The following is a 20,636-nucleotide window of genomic DNA, read 5'->3' on the forward strand; positions in this document are numbered from 1 at the left end:
AAAGGCCTGAGTCAGAAAGGGCTCTCTTTCCACGGTCTTATGCCTCCTCCGTGGTACGCTGCCTGCTTCTCGGTGCCCAGCGTCTGCTGGAGCTGGGGATTTCTTAGTCCTCCTGGTCTCGTTTCAATCTTAGGCAGCCCTGTGCACCTGGGCCTCAAGGGTGGGACCTTCTGGGCATTCCTGCCCTGCTCCCCAAGGCAGCCAGACTCTGCCTATATCTGTGGTGAGTTTCTGCCCCTCTCCTGGTGGTAGTAGAGTTCTGCTTTATTGGTACAGGCTCCTGAGTCCAAGGGCCAGTAGATCTTTGCTTGGCTGTGGAAGGAGATGGATTTTTCTTCTACCCATCCCCCAGTAGCCCAGGGAGAAAGCGGGCTTGCTGCCATTCCCCCAGTGGCTTAAGGCTTTTGCTTCGTCTGAGAGGAGGGTCGGAGAAGTAGCAGAGTTTCATGGTGTCCCCATCACCTGCTGCATGCCTGTGTCCTGGAGAGGGGCTCTCTCCTGCTCTGGCCCCAGTCTTTCTCAGGAGCAACCTGTGAAGGCTTTCATGTGAGTACAAACTCTCCCTGTGTCTGGGGTACCCAGTTGCTCCAAGCTGATATAGTAGCCCACACTAGGCCTTTAGGATTTCCTTACAATTTTAACTGATTTCCTTTTTTAAATTTTATTTATTTATTTATTTATTGTGGCTGCGTTGGGTCTTCGTCGTGGCACACAGCCTCTTCATTGTGGTGTGCGAGCTCAGTAGTTGTGGTATGTGGGATCTTAGTCCCCCAACCAGGGATCGAACTGGGGCCCCCTGCACTGGGAGCACGGAGCCTTAACCGCTGGACCGCCAGGGAAGTCCCTTAACTGATTTCTTTTATGTGCTTCCATGGTGGACTCTTCCTCCCGTGCTCTACAAACTGAAACAGTGTCTGTGTCTTCTCTCTCCTTGGAGAGGTTTTTCACTCCTTGGAATTTAGTTCCCTTGTGACCACAGTTCTCTGATGGGTATAAGAAAAGTTGTGATTTTATTGATAGTCTGGCTTTTTCTTGTTAAGTGGGAGTGATGTTCCCTCTTGGCTTTCTGCATCCTAAGCTGTCATCTGAACTGGACGTGCCCACATTTGGGACTGTCCAGTCACCCATAGGTTCCCAAGCCATTAGCAGATCCGTGAGGAGAGCATCCTCAGGCCAAGCAGCTTTCTGTTACTTGCAGTAAAGGGCCCTTCCATGTGAGGGGGAAGCAGCTTTTGACCATACCTAGCTTTTCTTCAAGTTATTTTATTCTTTTTCAATTCATCTGATTTTATAAAATGACCTTCAGAGTGACTGTTTTTGCTCCAGATCCTTTTTTTTTTTTTTTTCTTTTTTCCTTTTTGCTCATCTTGGAGAGCACATCAAAGCTTTAAAGATGTATGAAAAAACCTTGCAAGGTAGCCCTGATGTACCCTGGCATGACTTATTCCTTCAACTCAGAGCTATTGTTACTGAGCTGAAGAAAGGTCAGGCCTTGCTGTGCTTGTTTAATAGGCCTCAAGTTGTTTCTGGGGTTTTTTGTTTTGTTAAGGATAGAAATTTTTTTTTTAACCTCTTTATTGGAGTATAATTGCTTTATAAGGATAGAAATTTCTTTAACCAGTGTTTCCAAACTCTCTTTCATCCCAGACTCCCTTCAATAAACATAAAGATCTCATACTCTTCTTTAATGTTACTTATACATCAGAGTAAATAACTGGACTCAAAACAAACCAGAAGGATAAACGGCTGCTCTGTCTTCATGCTCCATCCCCATTGTTAGGGCGCCACGTCAGTTTCTGCCAGCATATTGAATCTGGAGGTTGATTCGTCATTTTCTCGTGGTGTATATTGAGAAATAGTCAAACAGAAAATGGAAACAAATCAGTTTAGAAATACAAGAGGAATGCAGTAGGACCCAGCAGGCCATGCTGTCCCAGCAGGACATCAACTCCTGGGCCTTGAGACCAGACTCCGACTCCTCAGACGGGTTTCCTCTTCTCTAGAAGGTGCTACGGTAGTTGCATCAGACCCAAGCACCTTGTTGCCGGCAAAGAAGTGAGGCCCACCTATTTGTCACCTCATTTCAGGATGAGAATTTATGAAATTGCTCACGCCCATTTATGAACTGCTACCTCTGAAATACCCCAGATGGTCATTTTAGAGGCCAAAAGGTAGTGACAAACTTCTGTTAAATAAAGTAGGCAGTCTTGTTAGAAATAGGTATGTTTTTCCATTGGGTTCAATGTGGCTACTTCCGTTTTTATTGTTAAATATAAGTTCTATAAACATTTTCGTTCTTCCTGAGTTTGCTGTGATGCAGAAAAGCTCGCTTAGCCTCTTGCTAGGTCATTGCTTTCACAAAATTATTCCTGATACAAGAATGTTATTCTGTAAATAAGCGTTGGTTAAACATATAAATGAATCTTTAAGCTTCTGTCCTGTTCAAAATTTTACGATGCTTTACCTAGAATTCAGAATTTCAGGGTTGATATGGAGGTGGGTTCTTTTGGAAGCTGGTTTTCTTCCAGCCTGGACGTAACTTTTGTGTTTCTTCTCTTGGTATTAAGAAGTGCTGATAGTGCAGCAGAAATGCACCAGTGGACGAAGTTTATCTACATGTTGTCGTTTCCACCACTCGGAAGCTTTAGGTGACGAGTACTTACAACATTAAGAGTCAGTTCTGAAACATCATCTGTACAGTTTTTAAAAGTATTTGGAAGGGGCTTCCCTGGTGGCGCAGTGGTTGAGAGTCTGCCTGCCAATGCAGGGGACACGGGTTCGAGCCCTGGTCTGGGAAGATCCCACATGCCGCGGAGCAACTAGGCCCGTGAGCCACAGCTACTGAGCCTGCGCATCTGGAGCCTGTGCTCCACAACAAGAGAGGCCGCGATAGTGAGAGGCCCGCGCACCGCGATGAAGAGTGGCCCCCGCTCGCCGCAACTGGAGAGAGCCCTCGCACAGAAACGAAGACCCAACACAGCCAAAAATAAATATATAAATAAATAAATAAATAAAGAAGCTTTCATTAAAAAAAAAAGTATTTGGAGGCATCTCCATCTCAGCAGAAACTTACTTTTTTTTCTTCTGGTTTTAGGTGATTAGTGCATGTAAGTTATACACATTAGTTTTCCTTTAGTTAAAAAAAAAACTGTATGTGTAGCACATATAGTTTGATCACTTTTTAATTTTAAATTTAAACTATCTAACATTAAGACGCAACACAGAAAATAGATTCCAACTCTGCTGCCGACGGGCTGCTTAGCTTATGCGAGTACGTGATCACTGCTGGGCTAAAAAGTGAAGGCTAGGTGGAAATATGTAGGATGGGACAAAGATTCTGGGACAAAGTCAGGCAGGTTGGGGGCCTGGGTCTCCCGCTGAGGAAGCCCAGTTCTCCCTCCCTCTGCCTTCCTCTTCCTCTCCTCTGGGCTGTGGGGGACCAGCTTGCCTTCACATCCACCTGTTGCTTCCAGCCAGTGATTCTCACCCATCCAGTGATGAGGGCCAGCTCCCGCCTGCTCTGTTGGTCTCCAAGCAAGCACGCTTCTCTTTTGATGTTTTCTCATAGCTTTTTCTGCTAGCAGGGAAGGAGAGACAGACCTTTTCATTCAGGCCGCCATGTGCTGAAGTGGTAGTCCAGTATTAATATGTTGAGAATGACAGAATAAAAGATTACACTGTTGAGAAAATGCTGTATATATATTTCAATGAATAAATGGATAGGCACCTCCATTTATCTTTGTGATTCCTTTTACTAGTGGCAGCTTTGAGATATAATTTATAAAAATTATAAAATTCCCTTACTTAATTAGTATGTTGTCTTTATTACAGGTAAATATGTATTTTTAAAGGTAAAGACAACCCTCATTCTGAAAAATAGGAAATTCATGCATTTGTTTCATACCCTTATACATGGCTGATTAAAATTTTAATTTCATGCCAACTTGCTTGAATAGACAGAATACAATCTAAGTTTTAGGGATTGGAACAGCTGTAGTATTCAATACAATGTATCTTATAGATAGGATTACCACAGCTTTAATGTCTTTTGCACTTTATTGCTTGGAGGATACAATTATAAAGAAATACTCTGCCTTGTGGCTTTTATGTTTCATGTTGGCATTCAGATCACAAAAGCCTCTTTGGTTCATTTTGAAACTTTGAGGGAAATGATACCTGCATGATTTAAAGTTTAAGTTTAATTGCCTTCTGCAAATTGCTTTTGGAAGTATAGGTAGTCAAAAAGTAAAAGTAGTTTTAAATTTCAGATGCAGAGAATAGCATAATCACTTTTTCAAATGTAGAGGTTTTATTCAAAATAGATTATCTTGGGGACTTCCCTGGCGGTCCAGTGGTTAAGACTCCACGCTTCCACTGCAGGGGGTGCGGGTTCGATCCCTGGTCAGGGAACTAAGACCCCACATGCTGCGTGACACGGCCAGAAAAAAAAAAAAAAAGATCCTCTCAAAGCAGGGAAGGTAGAATGCCTTTGTACAATATTTTGCCTGCTCTTTTCTTTATTGCATGAAAGTCATATAATCCCAACCTCCATCTCTATTTCTTATTTATGAATATAATGACTTACTGAAAATTTATCACAAATTTCATATGCCTCCTGAAAGGCAATGTCGAGTTTTAGGTTAAAATTGTGAAAGGTGTTGTGAGGCCATTTGAGCAATTTAAAATAATAATAATAATAAAGGCATCTATACAGGGAAAGAACTTAAATGCACACATAGATGTGGCATCAGCTCCTTGAGGTGAGCACCTGCTACATCGTGCAGGAAAGTTGAGGAGTGCATTATTGGTGATGCAGACTGCTGTAGAAATAGATGTTGCCTGAAGTTTTTCACTTGGTAGTGTTACTAGTCTGTTAACATCGGAAGGACTTAGGTGACTTGTTCTAAACATTCGCCTGGTGCATGGGAGCAGGCTTTAATAAATCCAACTCCAGAATTTTAGAAGCACCTCTAGCTGAAATCTGGGCCTCCCACCCAGACTTAATACAACGACAGAAGTAAAACCATATCTATTTGAAGTGTTTAGGACCATGACTAATCTAATACGAGGCTCTGAAGAGCCAAGAATTGCCGCTGGAATTTCAGTTTCTACTCACGTAACACATAATTTAATGGTTCATACTTAGTTTCCAGAAATAGTCCAGACAGCTTAGTGAGTCCAAGTGGTTAGAGAGTGGTTTTAAACTTTATTGTACATTCCCATTACCTAGAGTGCTGCCTAAAATGTAAATTCCTGGGTACCACCTCCTGGAGAGCTGATCCCATGAGCCTAGGAATCTGCATTTTACCCAGGTAACCCAGGGGATTCTGAGGAAAGTGGTTTAGTGACAACCTTTCGGGAAACACTGGTGTAGGAGGTGTATATCCAGCAGGGCCTGCTTCGTGGGTGTATTACCGGTGCACTGTACAGGCCCCATACTCAGGAAGGCCGTGTACTTGGCTTAACGCTCTTCCATGGCCTTCTTAAAATTCTTAATTTCTGAACGAGGTTGTTCATTTTCCCCTGCATTTTCACTTTCCCCTGGGCCCTGCAAATTGTGTGGCCAATTCTCTATGCGAGCTTTTATTATGTATTACTGGAATTGTGTTTCTTGATCCTCATGGGTTGCAATAATTCAATAATGATTTTTTTTTTTTTTTTACCTGTCTGTATTAGGCTGTAAATGCCAAGGCCACTTCTAAGCTTTAGAAGTGAATGAGTATCATTCATTATAGAACATACAATTGGAAATCCTAAGAGTATGATTTTTTCCCAAGGAAATTAAATTTTTATTCCTAGTCTTGAACATAGAAACCTATGTTTGTGTTATCCTAATACACTACGATTTTTTTTCTCCTAGGATGGTACAAAACAGAAAAGAGAGCGGAAAAAGACGGTCTCCTTCAGCAGTATGCCCACGGAGAAAAAGATTAGCAGTGCAAGTGATTGTATCAATTCCATGGTGGAGGGTTCGGAACTCAAAAAGGTTCGCTCCAACTCTAGAATTTACCACAGGTATTTTTTACTGGACGCTGACATGCAGAGCCTGAGGTGGGAACCATCCAAGAAGGATTCTGAGAAAGCCAAGATTGATATTAAATCCATCAAGGAAGTGAGAACGGGAAAAAATACAGACATATTCCGCAGCAATGGAATTTCTGACCAGATATCTGAAGACTGTGCATTTTCAGTCATCTATGGAGAGAATTATGAGTCACTTGATTTGGTTGCCAACTCCGCAGATGTTGCAAACATCTGGGTCACGGGACTGCGGTACCTAATTTCTTATGGGAAACATACACTTGATATGTTAGAAAGTAGCCAAGACAACATGAGGACTTCTTGGGTTTCACAAATGTTTAGTGAAATTGATGTAGATAACCTGGGACATATAACTCTGTGCAACGCCGTGCAGTGTATCAGAAACCTCAATCCTGGTTTAAAAACGAGCAAAATTGAGCTTAAGTTCAAAGAATTGCACAAGTCCAAGGACAAAGCTGGTACTGAAGTCACAAAGGAGGAATTTGTTGAGGTTTTCCATGAGCTTTGTACTAGACCTGAAATTTATTTCCTTTTAGTTCAGTTCTCAAGCAATAAAGAATTCCTTGATACCAAGGACCTTATGATGTTTCTTGAGGCAGAGCAGGGTGTGGCACATATAAATGAGGAAATAAGCCTTGAAATTATTCACAAATATGAGCCATCCAAAGAGGGTCAGGAAAAGGGCTGGCTTTCCATAGACGGGTTCACTAATTACCTTGTGTCATCTGACTGTTATATATTTGATCCAGAGCATAAGAAGGTCTGTCAGGACATGAAGCAACCCTTGTCTCATTACTTTATAAACTCATCTCATAATACATACTTAATAGAGGATCAGTTCCGAGGTCCCTCTGATATCACAGGATACATCCGAGCTCTTAAAATGGGTTGCCGGAGTGTTGAATTGGATGTATGGGATGGGCCAGATAACGAACCTGTGATTTACACAGGCCACACCATGACCTCGCAGATCGTCTTCCGCAGCGTCATTGATATTATTAACAAGTATGCATTCTTTGCTTCAGAGTACCCTCTCATCCTGTGTTTGGAAAATCACTGTTCTATTAAACAACAGAAGGTCATGGTTCAACACATGAAGAAAATTTTAGGAGACAAGCTCTACACAACCTCACCCAGTGCTGAGGAATCTTACCTGCCATCCCCAGATGTCCTGAAAGGGAAGATACTCATTAAGGCAAAGAAGCTGTCTTCCAACTGCTCTGGAGTAGAGGGCGATGTTACTGATGAGGATGAAGGGGCAGAGATGTCTCAGAGGATGGGCAAGGAGAACGCAGATCAGCCCAACCACGTGCCTGCCAAGCGCTTCCAGCTCTGCAAAGAGCTGTCCGAGCTGGTGAGCATCTGCAAGTCGGTGCAGTTCAAAGAGTTCCAGGTGTCCTTTCAGGTTCAGAAGTACTGGGAAGTCTGCTCATTCAACGAAGTGCTTGCCAGCAAATACGCCAACGAGAATGCAGGGGACTTTGTCAATTACAACAAGCGCTTTCTCGCCAGGGTTTTCCCCAGTCCCATGAGAATTGACTCCAGCAACATGAACCCTCAAGATTTTTGGAAATGTGGTTGTCAGATCGTGGCCATGAACTTTCAGACCCCGGGACTGATGATGGACCTGAACATCGGCTGGTTTAGGCAGAACGGGAACTGCGGCTACGTGCTGCGGCCGGCCATCATGAGGGAGGAGGTCTCCTTCTTCAGCGCCAACACCAAAGACTCCGTCCCAGGAGTCTCACCCCAGCTCCTTCACATCAAGATCATCAGCGGGCAGAACTTCCCCAAACCCAAAGGATCGGGTGCTAAAGGCGACGTGGTGGACCCTTACGTCTACGTTGAGATCCACGGGATCCCCGCTGACTGTGCAGAACAGAGGACGAAAACAGTGCACCAGAACGGAGACGCTCCCATCTTCGACGAAAGCTTTGAGTTCCAGATCAACCTGCCCGAACTGGCCATGGTGCGCTTTGTGGTCCTGGACGACGACTACATCGGCGATGAGTTCATCGGCCAGTACACGATTCCCTTCGAGTGTCTGCAGACGGGCTACCGCCACGTGCCGCTGCAGTCGCTCACCGGCGAGGTCCTCGCCCACGCTTCTCTGTTCGTGCACGTGGCCATCACTAACCGGAGAGGAGGCGGGAAGCCTCACAAGAGGGGCCTCTCTGTGAGGAAAGGGAAGAAGTCCAGGGAATATGCGTCCCTGAGAACACTGTGGATTAAAACTGTGGACGAGGTCTTCAAGAACGCCCAGCCCCCAATTCGGGACGCCACCGACCTGAGAGAGAACATGCAGGTACGGCGCGGGGGCTCGTGTGCGCCTGCGCGCGGTGTATGAGTCTATTGGAGGGTTTCTTTAAACAGTCGTATCCCTGATCTTAAATACTTTGTAAATTCCCATCGCTTGTAAGAATGTTTACCACCGATCTCACTTTTTTTTTTTTTTATCATGTGAATTTCCAAAAACGGCAGCCGGTATTGAACACACTCTATGGGAATGAGACAGCCTTGCTGCTGAGTCCACACCCGTCCTGGTCCCTGTTAACCACCAGGGAACAGTCCCCCGTCTTCTCTAAAAGTGCACGTGGGAATCTCTGGTATTTCTGAATATTCCTTAGCTGGAACACACTGACGTCAAGCCCATCAAACTAGAGGGACACGTTCCCGTCCTTTCTTGTGGGGCCGTCATGCTGCGGGAATGGTGAGCCTGTAAGCAGCCCGTGGGTTTATGTATTGAGCCTGCTTTTGACTCTGGAGCGCAGCTATCTAACTGTGTAAGTAAAAGACACGTGACACCTGTATTTATTAGATGTCTGAGATAATAATTACCTCTGAACCGCATAGTGGCGAAAAGCAATCAGTCAGGGTTAGGTATGTAATTAAGGATTGTCCACGTGTCTAGCAGGATACTGGGGCTACCAGTGATGCAGAACGAGGCTGCGAGGGCCACCTCACACACGCACCTGCCCCAGCCCATCCCAGTGTGTGATGGATCACCGCTCAGTGTGTTTAAAAACGATAAAAAAAGATACATATATATATATATATATATATATATACACACACACACACACACACACACACATACGTGTGTATATATATATATATATAATCTTTATAAGTATTATGAGCAGAATGCCAGCAGCAAGTAAAATTAAAAGACCTTCCCACAATGGAGACATTTTGTTTTATTTCTTGCCTCATAGTAAATGTGGAGGGTGTCTCCCTATCTCTGAGGGTGCCATGGTCGGTGGACCTCAGCTCTGAGCAGGCCGCACGTCCCTGCCCTACGGCAGCTGTCATGCACATGAAGCCGAGCACCCGTCCTTCCAGGGCCACGTGTCTGTGCTGAACCCACATTGCAGTCGGCGCTGTGTGATGCCCCTGCCACACACGGGCGGTCGGGCCAGCGATGCAGCAGGAAACAGCAGACTTTAGTTGGGGGTGGGCAGCAGATAATAAACAAATAGGACAACGGCAGGTGAAGAAGAAGTAACTGGGGAGTGCGAGGGTGTGACTGGGGCCCCCCCTTAGAGCTCTCAGTAAGGATTTATTGTTATGAGCAGTCAACATCCAAGTGATTTTGAACAAAATGATACACAGCTTGATGCCCATATTTAAAGCAATATTAATAAAAAGAAAATGTTTAAATTTAAAACCAACGTGCTGCTCATTTCCAAGGACTGGGGTGTTTGAAAGCAGAAGGCACAGGGCTTGGGGGGCCCAGATCCCTCCCCTCTGGCCGCCGTGCTCAGCGCAGGTCAGGACCCAGGTGTGCCTGGGGTGACTCCGTTTTCGGTTGGAATGTACCTGTTCTGGCAGCACAGTGATTAAGAGCAGAGGCCTTATCCTCAGCAGACTTCAGGTAAAGTCCTGACCCCTTTACCTGCCAGCTGTGTGACCTCAGACAAACAACAGAGACAGGCCACAGCTGAGGCCGGCCTCCTCGCGCCCAGCGTGGCTGGTTGAGAGGGTCAGACGGGGTCACGTATATTACATATGCCTTGCACACAGTGCTCAGAGAACACCGACTCGTGGCTTTTTACAGTATGGAAGGGTTTCCTTTAATGGGGATTTTAATGGCACCTCTGGTGATTAGAAAAAAAGAGCATTGAGAGCAGGAGGAGAAGCAGCATGGAGACGGGACTAGGGGAAGGGAAGGCCGTGGTACCGGGCAGGAAGGTCTCCCACCGGGCACATCTCCACGGAAACTGCAGCATCCTCCAAGTTCCTTTAGCTTTGGAACCAGCTGGTATGAACAGGTGAGAGAGACTCAAATTTCTGTCTTGCAAATATTCCTCTTTTTTTTTTTTTGGATGGCTGGCATATTTGATGCTTATTTTAAGCCTGATTTTTTTTTTTTTTCTGAATCTTTACCTTTTTGAATGCAGAAGCCATTTTTTTTTGTTTGCTCATAATTACATATCAGCATTAGCACTGCTGTGAACTTTGATCTGAAAAGCTGCTTTGCCCTTGGAAAGAATTTAACTTATTTGCCTTTTCCATACTTTTGATAAATTGGTATTACAAATATCTATAACTAGGTTTACTTTGGAAAGTAGCCATTTTTCCCAGGATAAGATAATCATTAACCATGTCTGTCATAACACTGCTAGTAACTGTTGTATCAGGCAGTCCATGGATAACCAAGTATATTGAGTATAACATCCACGAGAAATTAAAACCCTGGTGAATTACAAAGCGCCTTCTTCTTTCCATTGAGCAGAATGCAGTGGTGTCCTTCAAGGAGCTGTGTGGCCTCTCCTCCGTAGCCAACCTCATGCAGTGCATGCTGGCGGTGTCTCCCCGCTTCCTGGGACCTGATAACACGCCCCTGGTGGTCCTGAATCTCAGCGAGCAGTATCCCACCATGGAGTTGCAGGGAATCGTGCCCGAGGTTCTGAAGAAGATCGTAACAACTTATGACATGGTGAGTGGCTCTTTGCACTTTTATGGAGCCCAGGGGAGAGAGGTGTCTTAGGACAGTACCCCGACATGCTTAGGAGCTCTTGCTGAGGTGTGCTTTCCTAGTTCATGCTTCCTTTACCTGTGCTGGAAAAGTTATTCCCCTGACCTTGCTGTATTTGAAAGACTTTAGTGTTTTGTTGTTGCTATTTTAGAAAGCAGGATTCAGACAGCTTTTCAAGAATGTATCTGAATTGATTTCTAAAGCATACACTATTTTCCACATATATATAGGAGGGAATTTTTTTAACCTTTCCTTGCAATCAGCCATTGAGTCACTCATTTTTATTTTGTTTTCAAACTGGTAAAGGTGAGAAATTTAGTTTTTTTTCCTAAAATACACTTTAAATACCATCAGAGGTAGGTGCTTCCACTACATGACTCTATATTGTGCAATGTTTTCCTTCCTTATAGCAGCTGCTCTGTGGCGCCTGTGATTGGTAGTCAGCTTAGCGTTAACGAGGAATCCTCAGGACACCTAGTATATTGCATCTTTGCCCTTAAGGTCTATCGTGCGTTTTCCTAATCGCTTCCTGCTCTCGCTGTACTTTTTGACTTATCGTAACTCTGAGGGATGAGTTAGTGGGTGAACAATACCATTTCAAGCTCGCAGTGTAGCTGAAGTTGTCAAAACGCCGGTGAGTGCCGCAGGTCCTCCCCTGTGGTCAGGGTTAAGGGTGGTGCTGGACCTCCCCTCCCAGATGGGCGAGGCTTTCAGCCTGTACCGCCCGGGTGCTCAGAGGTAAGAGGCCTCACCCACCACCGCCTCCACACTAGAAGCAGGAGCTCCGACCACAAAACTCAAGGCTGCTTCTCAGGTAGCCTGCTGTGGTCTAAGACAAATCAGGAGTGGCACTGTAAACCTTACAGAAATATATTTTTTTTACTATTCTGTAAGTTGACCTGAAAGCTGCAATTCAGAGGGATTTATACAATTTCCAGGAAAGAAAAAAATGCTTAAGGTCAGCATTTCCCACAGTGTCTGCTGAGGAACCTTGGTTTCTTAGGATATTAATAAGTGTCACATGGGAGAAAGGGTTCCATGTTGAAATAATTTAGGGAAATACTGGTTTGAGCAAAATTAATCAGATGTCTTCACTGCAGGACTGCGTGGGGCCTTTTGTTTGCTGGCAGTGGCTTTCCAAAGGGTGATGGACATAGTATGCCCTATTTCACAAATTGTCTTGACCATGGGGTACTATTTCCAAAAACAAAAGTTTGGAAGGATTTTTGTTCTTGATCTTCTTAACTTCTTGGCCTTGTTCACCCAAATCTTTGGGTGCATAAGATCTGGAAGTCCAAGTCAGAAACATGCAACATTTTTTTTTCTTTTGCTCTCTTTCCCCCAGTTTTATTGAGAAATAATTGACACTCATGTATAAGTTTAAGGCGTACAGCATGATGGTTTGATTTACGCATATTGTGAAATGATTACCACAGTGGGTTCAGCTGACATACATCTTCTCATAAAAAGAAGGAAGAAGAGAGGAAAGGAAAAAAAAATTTCTTGTGATAAGAACTCTTAGGATTTATTTTCTTAAGTTTCCTGTGTATCAATCATCATGGTATATATTACATTCCTAGGACTTATTTATCTTATAACTGGAAATGTCTACCTTTTGACCACCTTCCTTCAGTTCTCACTGTCTGCACCCTTCACCTCTGGTAACCATAAATCTGATCTCTTTTTCTATGAGTTTGGTTTTTTGTTTTTGTTTTGTTTTGTTTTAGTTTCCACATATAAGTGGGTCATACAGTATTTGTCTTTCTCTGACTCATTTCACTTAGCATAATACCTTCAAGGTTCATCTGTGTTGTAGCAAATGGTAGGATCTCCTCATATTTTAATATATATATGTATATCTCACAACTTCTTTATCTATCCATAGACATTTAGGTTGTTTCCATATCTTGGCTATTGTAAATAATGCTGCTATGAACATGGGGGTGCAAGTATCTTTTTGAGTTAGTGTTTTTATTACCTTCGGATATATTCCGAAAAGTGGAATTGCTGGATCATATGGTAGTTCTGTTTTTAATTCTTTGCAGATCTTCCATGCTGTTTTCCCTAGTAGCTATACTAATTTACATTTCCACCAATAATAAGAGTGCAGTATTTTAAACAGCTTATCAGTTCATTACCTTAAGAAAAAGTGGTATTTGATCTTTTACCTCAGTTCCAATACAATAACCACACATTGTAGCAGGTGCTTGTTATTCCCCGCTCTTTCCAGCTTCGAGTTCACGGTGATGTAAGATAAATAAGGACCGAACACTGGACACTGCAGGCAAACTGCAGGGAGTGGCAGTCACCCTTCAGAAGGAAGGACGGCCAGGGGCAAATGTGTCTGTAAACATGGGTGGGGGGAGCACTGTGCTGGGTGCTGGAGGGGCCACAGGCATGAGCATAAGGGGTCCCTGTCCTCAGGGAGCCATCCAGTCTGCTAGGATGGCAGCTGGGGAACAAAACAAAGAAGCTTATGCTGAGATTCCTTTGGGGGGAAAAGATGGAAAGATAGGAAAAAGAGGTAACATGGAAAAGTCTGAAGAGCTCTTGCATGCTGTGCCTCAGGCTACCTAGTTAGTTTTATGAGAAGAAGCCCAAAGAAGTAGCTGATATTTGTAAATGCTTTTTAAACTTAAGCCACAAATAAAATCGTTAGACATTTTGCAGACCCACGTCATTGACCAACATCTAAGATGACTTACCGGCTCAGGTGTGTTACTGGTCACACAGTGACATTTCTTCATGGTAACCTTTTTAACAGGACCTTCCTGAGAGTGGGATGTGGTGCCCCAGGGAGGTGTTAACTGGAAGGGTTGGTACCCAGGCGCTTGTCCAGGCTGAGCCCAGAGCGGGAGGGCTGGGTGGATACAGTGCCCACTGTATCACTTCCCCCGCCCCTTCCTCTCCCTGGGCTGGCAGATGATAACATTTACTATGTAACTCTTATCTACATATAACTTTATAATTGTGTTGTTGTAGAAATGATAAGACAGTTGGCTTGCTTACATTTTTAAAGTTGTGAAATTAGTCTTACATAATGTCTCATTGACATAGCTGGGCTGCGTTATACCCCTAGCTTTATTGATTTGTTCTCTTTTTCATTCCACCTGATAAACTAAGCTATAAAGTACTTAAAATTAAATTCAAATTTTTATAATTTGCATTTTAAAGATTGTCATATTGCTATGGCAATATTATAGCTCTTGTAATATTTTATAGTCCATTTATTAGTGACTTAGTTATTTCTCACCTTCTGACAATTTATTAAAGCTAGCTAAAGAATAGATGAAATACTGATGGGAAATGTCATAAGGTCTTGGATAGCCTTTGTTTTTGTAACGTTTGTTATATTGAGCTTAACCCAAAATTAGCCTTAGAAATAAGATCTTATTTCATTTCGTTGACTTCCCATTTATAGTTTGAAGACTCCAAATGAGAAGTAAGCGTAGTTTGAGAAATCCACCCGTCCCCACCAAGTCCTGTGTTACTGCGAGTCTGCACTGTTGAAGTTGCCCTCCAGTGAGGATTGCGGTATCTCCTAAGAATGTACAGATATGTATTTATGCTGTCAAGATTGTGACTATTTTTCTGTCTAAACTCTTATTAATAAACGAGTTGTAGCTGAAATATGCCAGTGTCTTTGTGAAAAAGGAGAGTGCAGGGAAGGAGCTGATTGTGGAAATGTGGGCACCATGTAAGCCGGTGTGGAGGCTAGGAAAGAGGGCCCACGCTCAGGGTGGCCTACAGCCCCATTTGCCTGGGACAGACCCTGCTTGTACACCTGTTGTCCCAGCATAATTATTAATAGTTCTCCCTTTAACCCTTAAAAGTGTCCCTGTTTAGATAATTCGTTGTGTGGTCACCCTGCCCACGGCCCCTAGATTGTCCTAATGGCTCTTGTCATCCCACCAACAAACAGGTCTTCAGAGTGGCCCAAATTGTGGTTTTTTGCCCTATTTGTGGTCCCTCCTTGGATCCCGGAAGTGGTGAGGTTTGAGGCTGGGACGTTGCTGAGGAAGGCGGGTGTCAAAGCCACTCGGGAGCAGAGGAAGAAAAACACAGACAACTTCTTAGATCAGGCAGATGGGGGAGAAATAGGGAGGGACTGGTCTGGAGAGTGGGGGTGACTGTGTGGTCACACAAGGGAGGCTTTTCTTCCCTGGAGGAGTTCACAGTTTAGTGGAAGAGATGAAACATATCCAGAGATAGTGAGAGGATAGATGATAGATAGATGTGTTAAAATATGTAAACAGATTATTTGGGTGTTCATGGGAGAGAACGGTCAGTTTCAAGTTTAGGAATTAGGAAGACTTCAAGGAAACACTGGCCTCTGACCGTTAAGAACGACTCAGATTTCAGCAGGTGAAGAAAAGGAGACGGTTGCAGGCTGAGTTCACAGGGTGAAACACTCTCAGAAATGGGAAGCACGTGTTCTAGGAAATTCAAGCGTGGACCGTGGGAGTTCTTGCACGTTTTTGAGCAGCAAAGGGCCATGCTCAGAATTAAGATTATGGACTGTGGGAGGGTAGGGGTGAAAGAGAACTCAGAGGCCGCCTGCTGAGTGTCTTTATTTTGCAGGTGAGAAAATGGAAACCCAGTAGTGCATCAAATTAATGGCAGAACCATTAATGGTTCTAATGGCAGGTTTAGAGCATGACTAGTCTCTTTGTCCAGTTTTTGCCCTGCAGTCCAGATCAGGAAGATGAGCCATGTGTGGTGTGTAGATGACTGATGAATCTGCCCATAAAGCCCAGATAGCGCCAATAATCATGATCTGACGTTGTTCATGTGGGGCTCTTGAAGTCCCAGTTACCTTATTTCTGATTCTTGCTCCCCCATGAAGGTGGAGAAGAATTCGTCTTGCATACTTTGGAGTATGTCAAAAGGCAGATCTGATGAGCTTAAAATAAGGAAGACTGTATTCAACAGATTAAGTTCCACTCAGTGGAATCTGATTATAAGTACCTGAATATATATTTTGTATTATTACTTCAGAAAACAGAAAATTTAAGTGTTTTACTTAAAAGTGTGTGTCAGTGAACTTGAATGCGTCCACTGTTGAGAACCAGATATCACAGTTGAGCTCGTTCTCTCATGTGTTTAAAGGCTGGTTTGGAGAAGATAAGGATTACGTAACCTGAGTAAGAGATTCTGGCGAGTGAGTGGGTCCCCTCTCCGTAACACACAGTGTTCCTGGGATGGTCCGCCGGGAGGGTTCAGGACCACGTCTCCCCTCTCCCGTCATCCATCATCTTTTTTTTTTTTTTTAATAAACAAATTCTTTTTTTTTTTTTTAAATGAGGCTTGTTTTCTTTTTTTTTTTTTAATGTAATTTTTATTTATTTATTTTTTTGGCTGTGTTGGGTCTTCGTCTCTGTGCGAGGGCTTTCTCCAGTTGCGGCAAGCGGGGGCCACTCTTCATCGCGGTGCGCGCGCCTTTCACTGTCGCGGCCTCTCTTGGTGCGGAGCACAGGCTCCAGATGCGCAGGCTCAGTAGTTGTGGCTCACGGGCCTAGTTGCTCCGCGGCATGTGGGATCTTCCCAGACCAGGGCTCGAACCCGTGTCCCCTGCACTGGCAGGCGGATTCTCAACCACTGCGCCACCAGGGAAGCCCCATCCATCATCGTTTTATACTAAAGTGGTTTTTACCACCCTTTTTAATGTTGGTGAAAGTAATGATTCAGCTCTCCAGCTATCTTTGCTTATTAGTTTCAGATTTACCGTCTGCTTTACGCTTAAATTTTTTAAAATGTTATGAGATCTATGCTAACAAATAGAGACCAAGATGTCAACATTGTTCCTCGACTGAGAGAAAACACTGGAAGTTTAAATATTTTGTGAAGTGTTACATAAAAAGAAAGTTCTCTTTAAAATTTTTTCATTGGACTTTGAGGGCAGTATTCTCGGTGAAAGAAGCCAGACACAGAAAGACAAGCCCTGCGGGATTCCACTTAAATGAGGTATCTAAAATAGTCAGATTCATAAAATCAAAGACTAGACTGGTAGTTACCAGGGCCTGGGAGGAGGGGGAGATAGGACGTTATTAATCAACAGGCATGAAGTATCAGTTAAGTGAGATGGAGGAGTTCTAAAGACCCGTGTACAGTAGTACCTTGTACCTCTAGTCAACAGTAATGCATTGTACAGGTAAGCATTTGTTAAGAGGGGTAGATCTCATGTTAAGTGTCCTTATCACATAAACATTTTTTAAAGAAAAAAAGTCTTTTTCCTTGGTTTTGCTACAATTTTTCTGCACTATGGAATATGCTTCAGTCATTGTAGGTAAATTGACGATGAAGTCACAGGGAATGAAAAGGAGAGAAGAGGAAAAAGGAAAGAAAAGGATGCCCAGCTCTGTCACAGACAGCATGACTGTTCACATACACAGTGGCGGGCTCTCGAGCGGCCGATCTGAAATTAATTTGTTTCCATCTTTTACGGCTTCACAGGAATCTTGATTTTAATTGCCTTCACACTTAATGAAGAAAGCACTCTCTGAGGAATCCGTTTATCCAGTAGAGAACAGTATTTGTTAGTGTTTAAAAAAAAAAGGAACAAGATGCTTCGTCTAGGAGCATGTTATTTGCTTGCTGTGAATATTTTTATATAAGTTACTGAATAGTCCCTTCTACCTCATGGCTTTAAATATTCTTAAAGAAAACAAGGTCCTTTAAATAAAATACGTGAAACGAAGGGTTTTTTCTTACACAGATGCGTTGGCAGTCGGCGTGCAGCATCAAGGGTGCTCTGCTGTATGTTGTTGGTGTGGGTTCCTGTATTTTGTCTGGCCACTGCCTAATGCAGGGAAGAGAGAAATCACACTTCATAACTGATGGAGTCTCTGCCCATCTGGACCAAGCAGAGATCATCTGTAATAAGGTTATTATTGATTCCCATCTCTTCTGTGGCTGCTTTTATCATCACTCTCCTGCCTCAGAACTTGACATTAAAAGCATCTTTTAATTGGAGATGTCAACTCTCCCAATTTTTATAACTGTAGAAAAATAGAGTATTATGCCTTGGGATAAGACTGAGCTACAAAGAGGGGAAAAAATGACAGATTAGGGAAAGGTGAATGTACCCTGCTACAGGGGGAAGAGCAGAAACCCAAAGCCTCTAGTTTAATTCAGTGACAGGGGAGGTCCAGCCAATGACGTTTCCAAAACGGTTTCTCTGGCATCATCAAAACCATACAGCTGACCCACTTCAGAGCGACTGCCAACCCCACGGGAAGGGAAAAGTAATGTTTAAAGGATGGAATGTGATGATAATATCACTCGTATCATCAGATCAGATGTAGAGGCTGCCCCTCAGCCACCAGAAGCAGGGAGATTGAGAAACTTAGGGGGAGATGGTGCTTCACGGTGTGATATGGTGGTGATTGCACGACTGTATCTCTCATCCACTTTTCATGTTTTACATGTCTCCACAGAAACCATCGAGGGACACATATGTAGAAGTATTCTTACACACACACACATATACACACACACACGCACACACCTGCAGATACTAAGCAAGAACAGTTGCGAAACAGTAGCATTTTAGGGGCTGGCAATCCCCTTGAAAGGGCCTTCATCAGCGGCTGTTTTTTACCAGTTAAATTTGATACCTGGCCCCGGACTCTCTGGGAGGACAGAGATGCGAACCTTAACAGAGTCCCACACGTTGTCAGATGGTGTCTTCAGACGAGAAGTGATAAAGTACGAAGCGAGCCACTGTACCGTCTGACGCACCAACTGCAGATACTATTCTGCAGTTCACAATTCCTGAGTAACCGCGGCACTGTCCCGCCGTACTGGTAAACGAGAAACGGGAGCCTGCTATTGGCATCACTTCAGCTCTTGGACCAAGCCACCTGGGGAGCGGTTATGGGGCTGTGGCTCGGGGCCGTGGGTTTGGTGGGGTCTCCCACTGTTTGACTTCTCTGTTAGAGCCTTTCTGTTGCTTCTCAAGGGGGCAGAACAAGATTGCTTATTTCTCGAACACTTTATTTCACTGAATCTGGTAGGAAATATGTATGTAATATATCTGGAACCTAAAGCTCCAGAACAGTTAGGGAACTTCCTTTTAAGCAGATGCATTATGCAGAACACTACTACATTTTTGATAAAACTAAGATCGTTGAAGTGCTGTAGTCTTTTTTTCTTCCTGTGCAAGAGGAGAGGAATTGCTTCCCATGTTCCCATCAGATCCCACCTGAATGTGGGATTTTGCTCTTGTATTATTCCTTCAGTGTTTATTTTTGATATATTCTCTTCTTGACTAGAAATAATTTATTTTGTTTCTTCAGTGGCTAAAGTTACCTCCTTAAGTTGTTTTCTGAGTTCTTCTTTCTGTCAAAGACCCACCAGGACATTTTTTTCAATATTTATTTGGGTAAGCCGGATCTGTATTTGCAGCGTGCGGGATCTTCCTTGTGGCACGTGGACTTTTAGTTGTGGCATGCATGTGGGATCTAGTTCCCCGGCTAGGGATCGAACCCGGGCCCCCTGCATTGAGAGCACGGAGTCTTAGCCACTGGACCACTAGGGAAGTCCCCAGGACATTTTTTTTTTTTAATAATATTTTAATGTAACATCTTTTTTTTATTTTTGGCTGTGTTGGGTCTTTGTTTCTGTGCGAGGGCTTTCTCTAGTTGCGGCAAGTGGGGGCCACTCTTCATCGCGGTGCGCGGGCCTCTCACTATCGCGGCCTCTCTTGTTGCGGAGCACAGGCTCCAGATGCGCAGGCTCAGTAGTTGTGGCTCACGGGCCCAGCTGCTCCGCGGCATGTGGGATCTTCCCAGACCAGGGCTCGAACCCGTGTCCCCTGCATTGGCAGGCAGATTCTCAACCACTGCGCCACCAAGGAAGCCCCCCAGGACATTTTTTAAAAGTCTGTGTACATCTCTCAAATTCTGAGCGTCCTCTATCAATAATAGACGTGGTTTTCTTGGTCAGTTGCCGCGTGCATCGGCGGCTGGTCAGAGCTGGGAAGAAGCGTTTGCCTTCCTTGTCCTGGTTTGCTCGGTCAATTTCCTGTCCCCACTAGGCTTCGAATAAACAGAATTGGGCCGAGTGGAGACAGCAGTGCTGGCCGACTTCCAATTTCTTCAGCCTGTTGTCACCTCATGCCTGTGGGGCAGAGGTTGAGTTCAGACCACACACTCAGCCCAGATGGGGAAGGAAATGCAGCTTTCCCAGCTCTCTTAGGGGCAGGTGGGTGTCCCTCAATTTTAGTTCCGTTTCGTAACCCTGATCCGTTGCCTTAATTCACATTATCCATTTTGGGTTGTGGTTGCCTGGCTCTTTAGGTAAAATGCTCAGTCTCTCAGACTTTCTCTCTTCCCTCAGCTCATCTAAGAGTGGCCACTAGCTGCCTGGAGAGGGTACGGCTGCAGAAAGTCTCCTTTCTGTGTCCTTGCTAAAGAATGTCCTCCTAAAGCTCACCACCGCCCACCCCAGTGCACCTTGGGGCCGGTGCATGCAGTGCAGGGATTTCCTGGCTCCGTCCTTCGTCCTCAGGGCTCCAAGAGGTGGGCTCCCAACGTCCCCTCCACTGCCCCTTTCCTCCTCCTGTCCTAGGACTGCAAACGCTTGACCCAGCCGTGGTCGGTGGAGGGGCATCTCC

General features: G+C 44.3%; 1 protein-coding gene across 5 annotated transcripts in view; it reads left to right on the top strand.

Annotated features, from left to right (window-relative positions):
• The window catches only part of PLCL2 (phospholipase C like 2), a 198,342-nt gene that overhangs the window by 102,921 nt on the left and 74,785 nt on the right, over positions 1-20,636 (top strand). For 4 of the 5 annotated variants that reach the window (XM_061194711.1, XM_061194712.1, XM_061194713.1 and 1 more), the window contains exons 2-3: positions 5,861-8,347; positions 10,778-10,981. In XM_061194711.1, coding sequence (XP_061050694.1) covers positions 5,861-8,347; positions 10,778-10,981 — 2,691 coding nt within the window. Of the gene's footprint in view, positions 1-5,860; positions 8,348-10,777; positions 10,982-14,441; positions 14,518-20,636 lie in introns of those variants that run through there. The other variant, XM_061194714.1, reaches the window with a different exon arrangement.

This window comes from Eubalaena glacialis, chromosome 6 (genome assembly GCF_028564815.1).
Source record: "Eubalaena glacialis isolate mEubGla1 chromosome 6, mEubGla1.1.hap2.+ XY, whole genome shotgun sequence".
In the NCBI taxonomy this organism is placed as follows: domain Eukaryota; kingdom Metazoa; phylum Chordata; class Mammalia; order Artiodactyla; family Balaenidae; genus Eubalaena; species Eubalaena glacialis.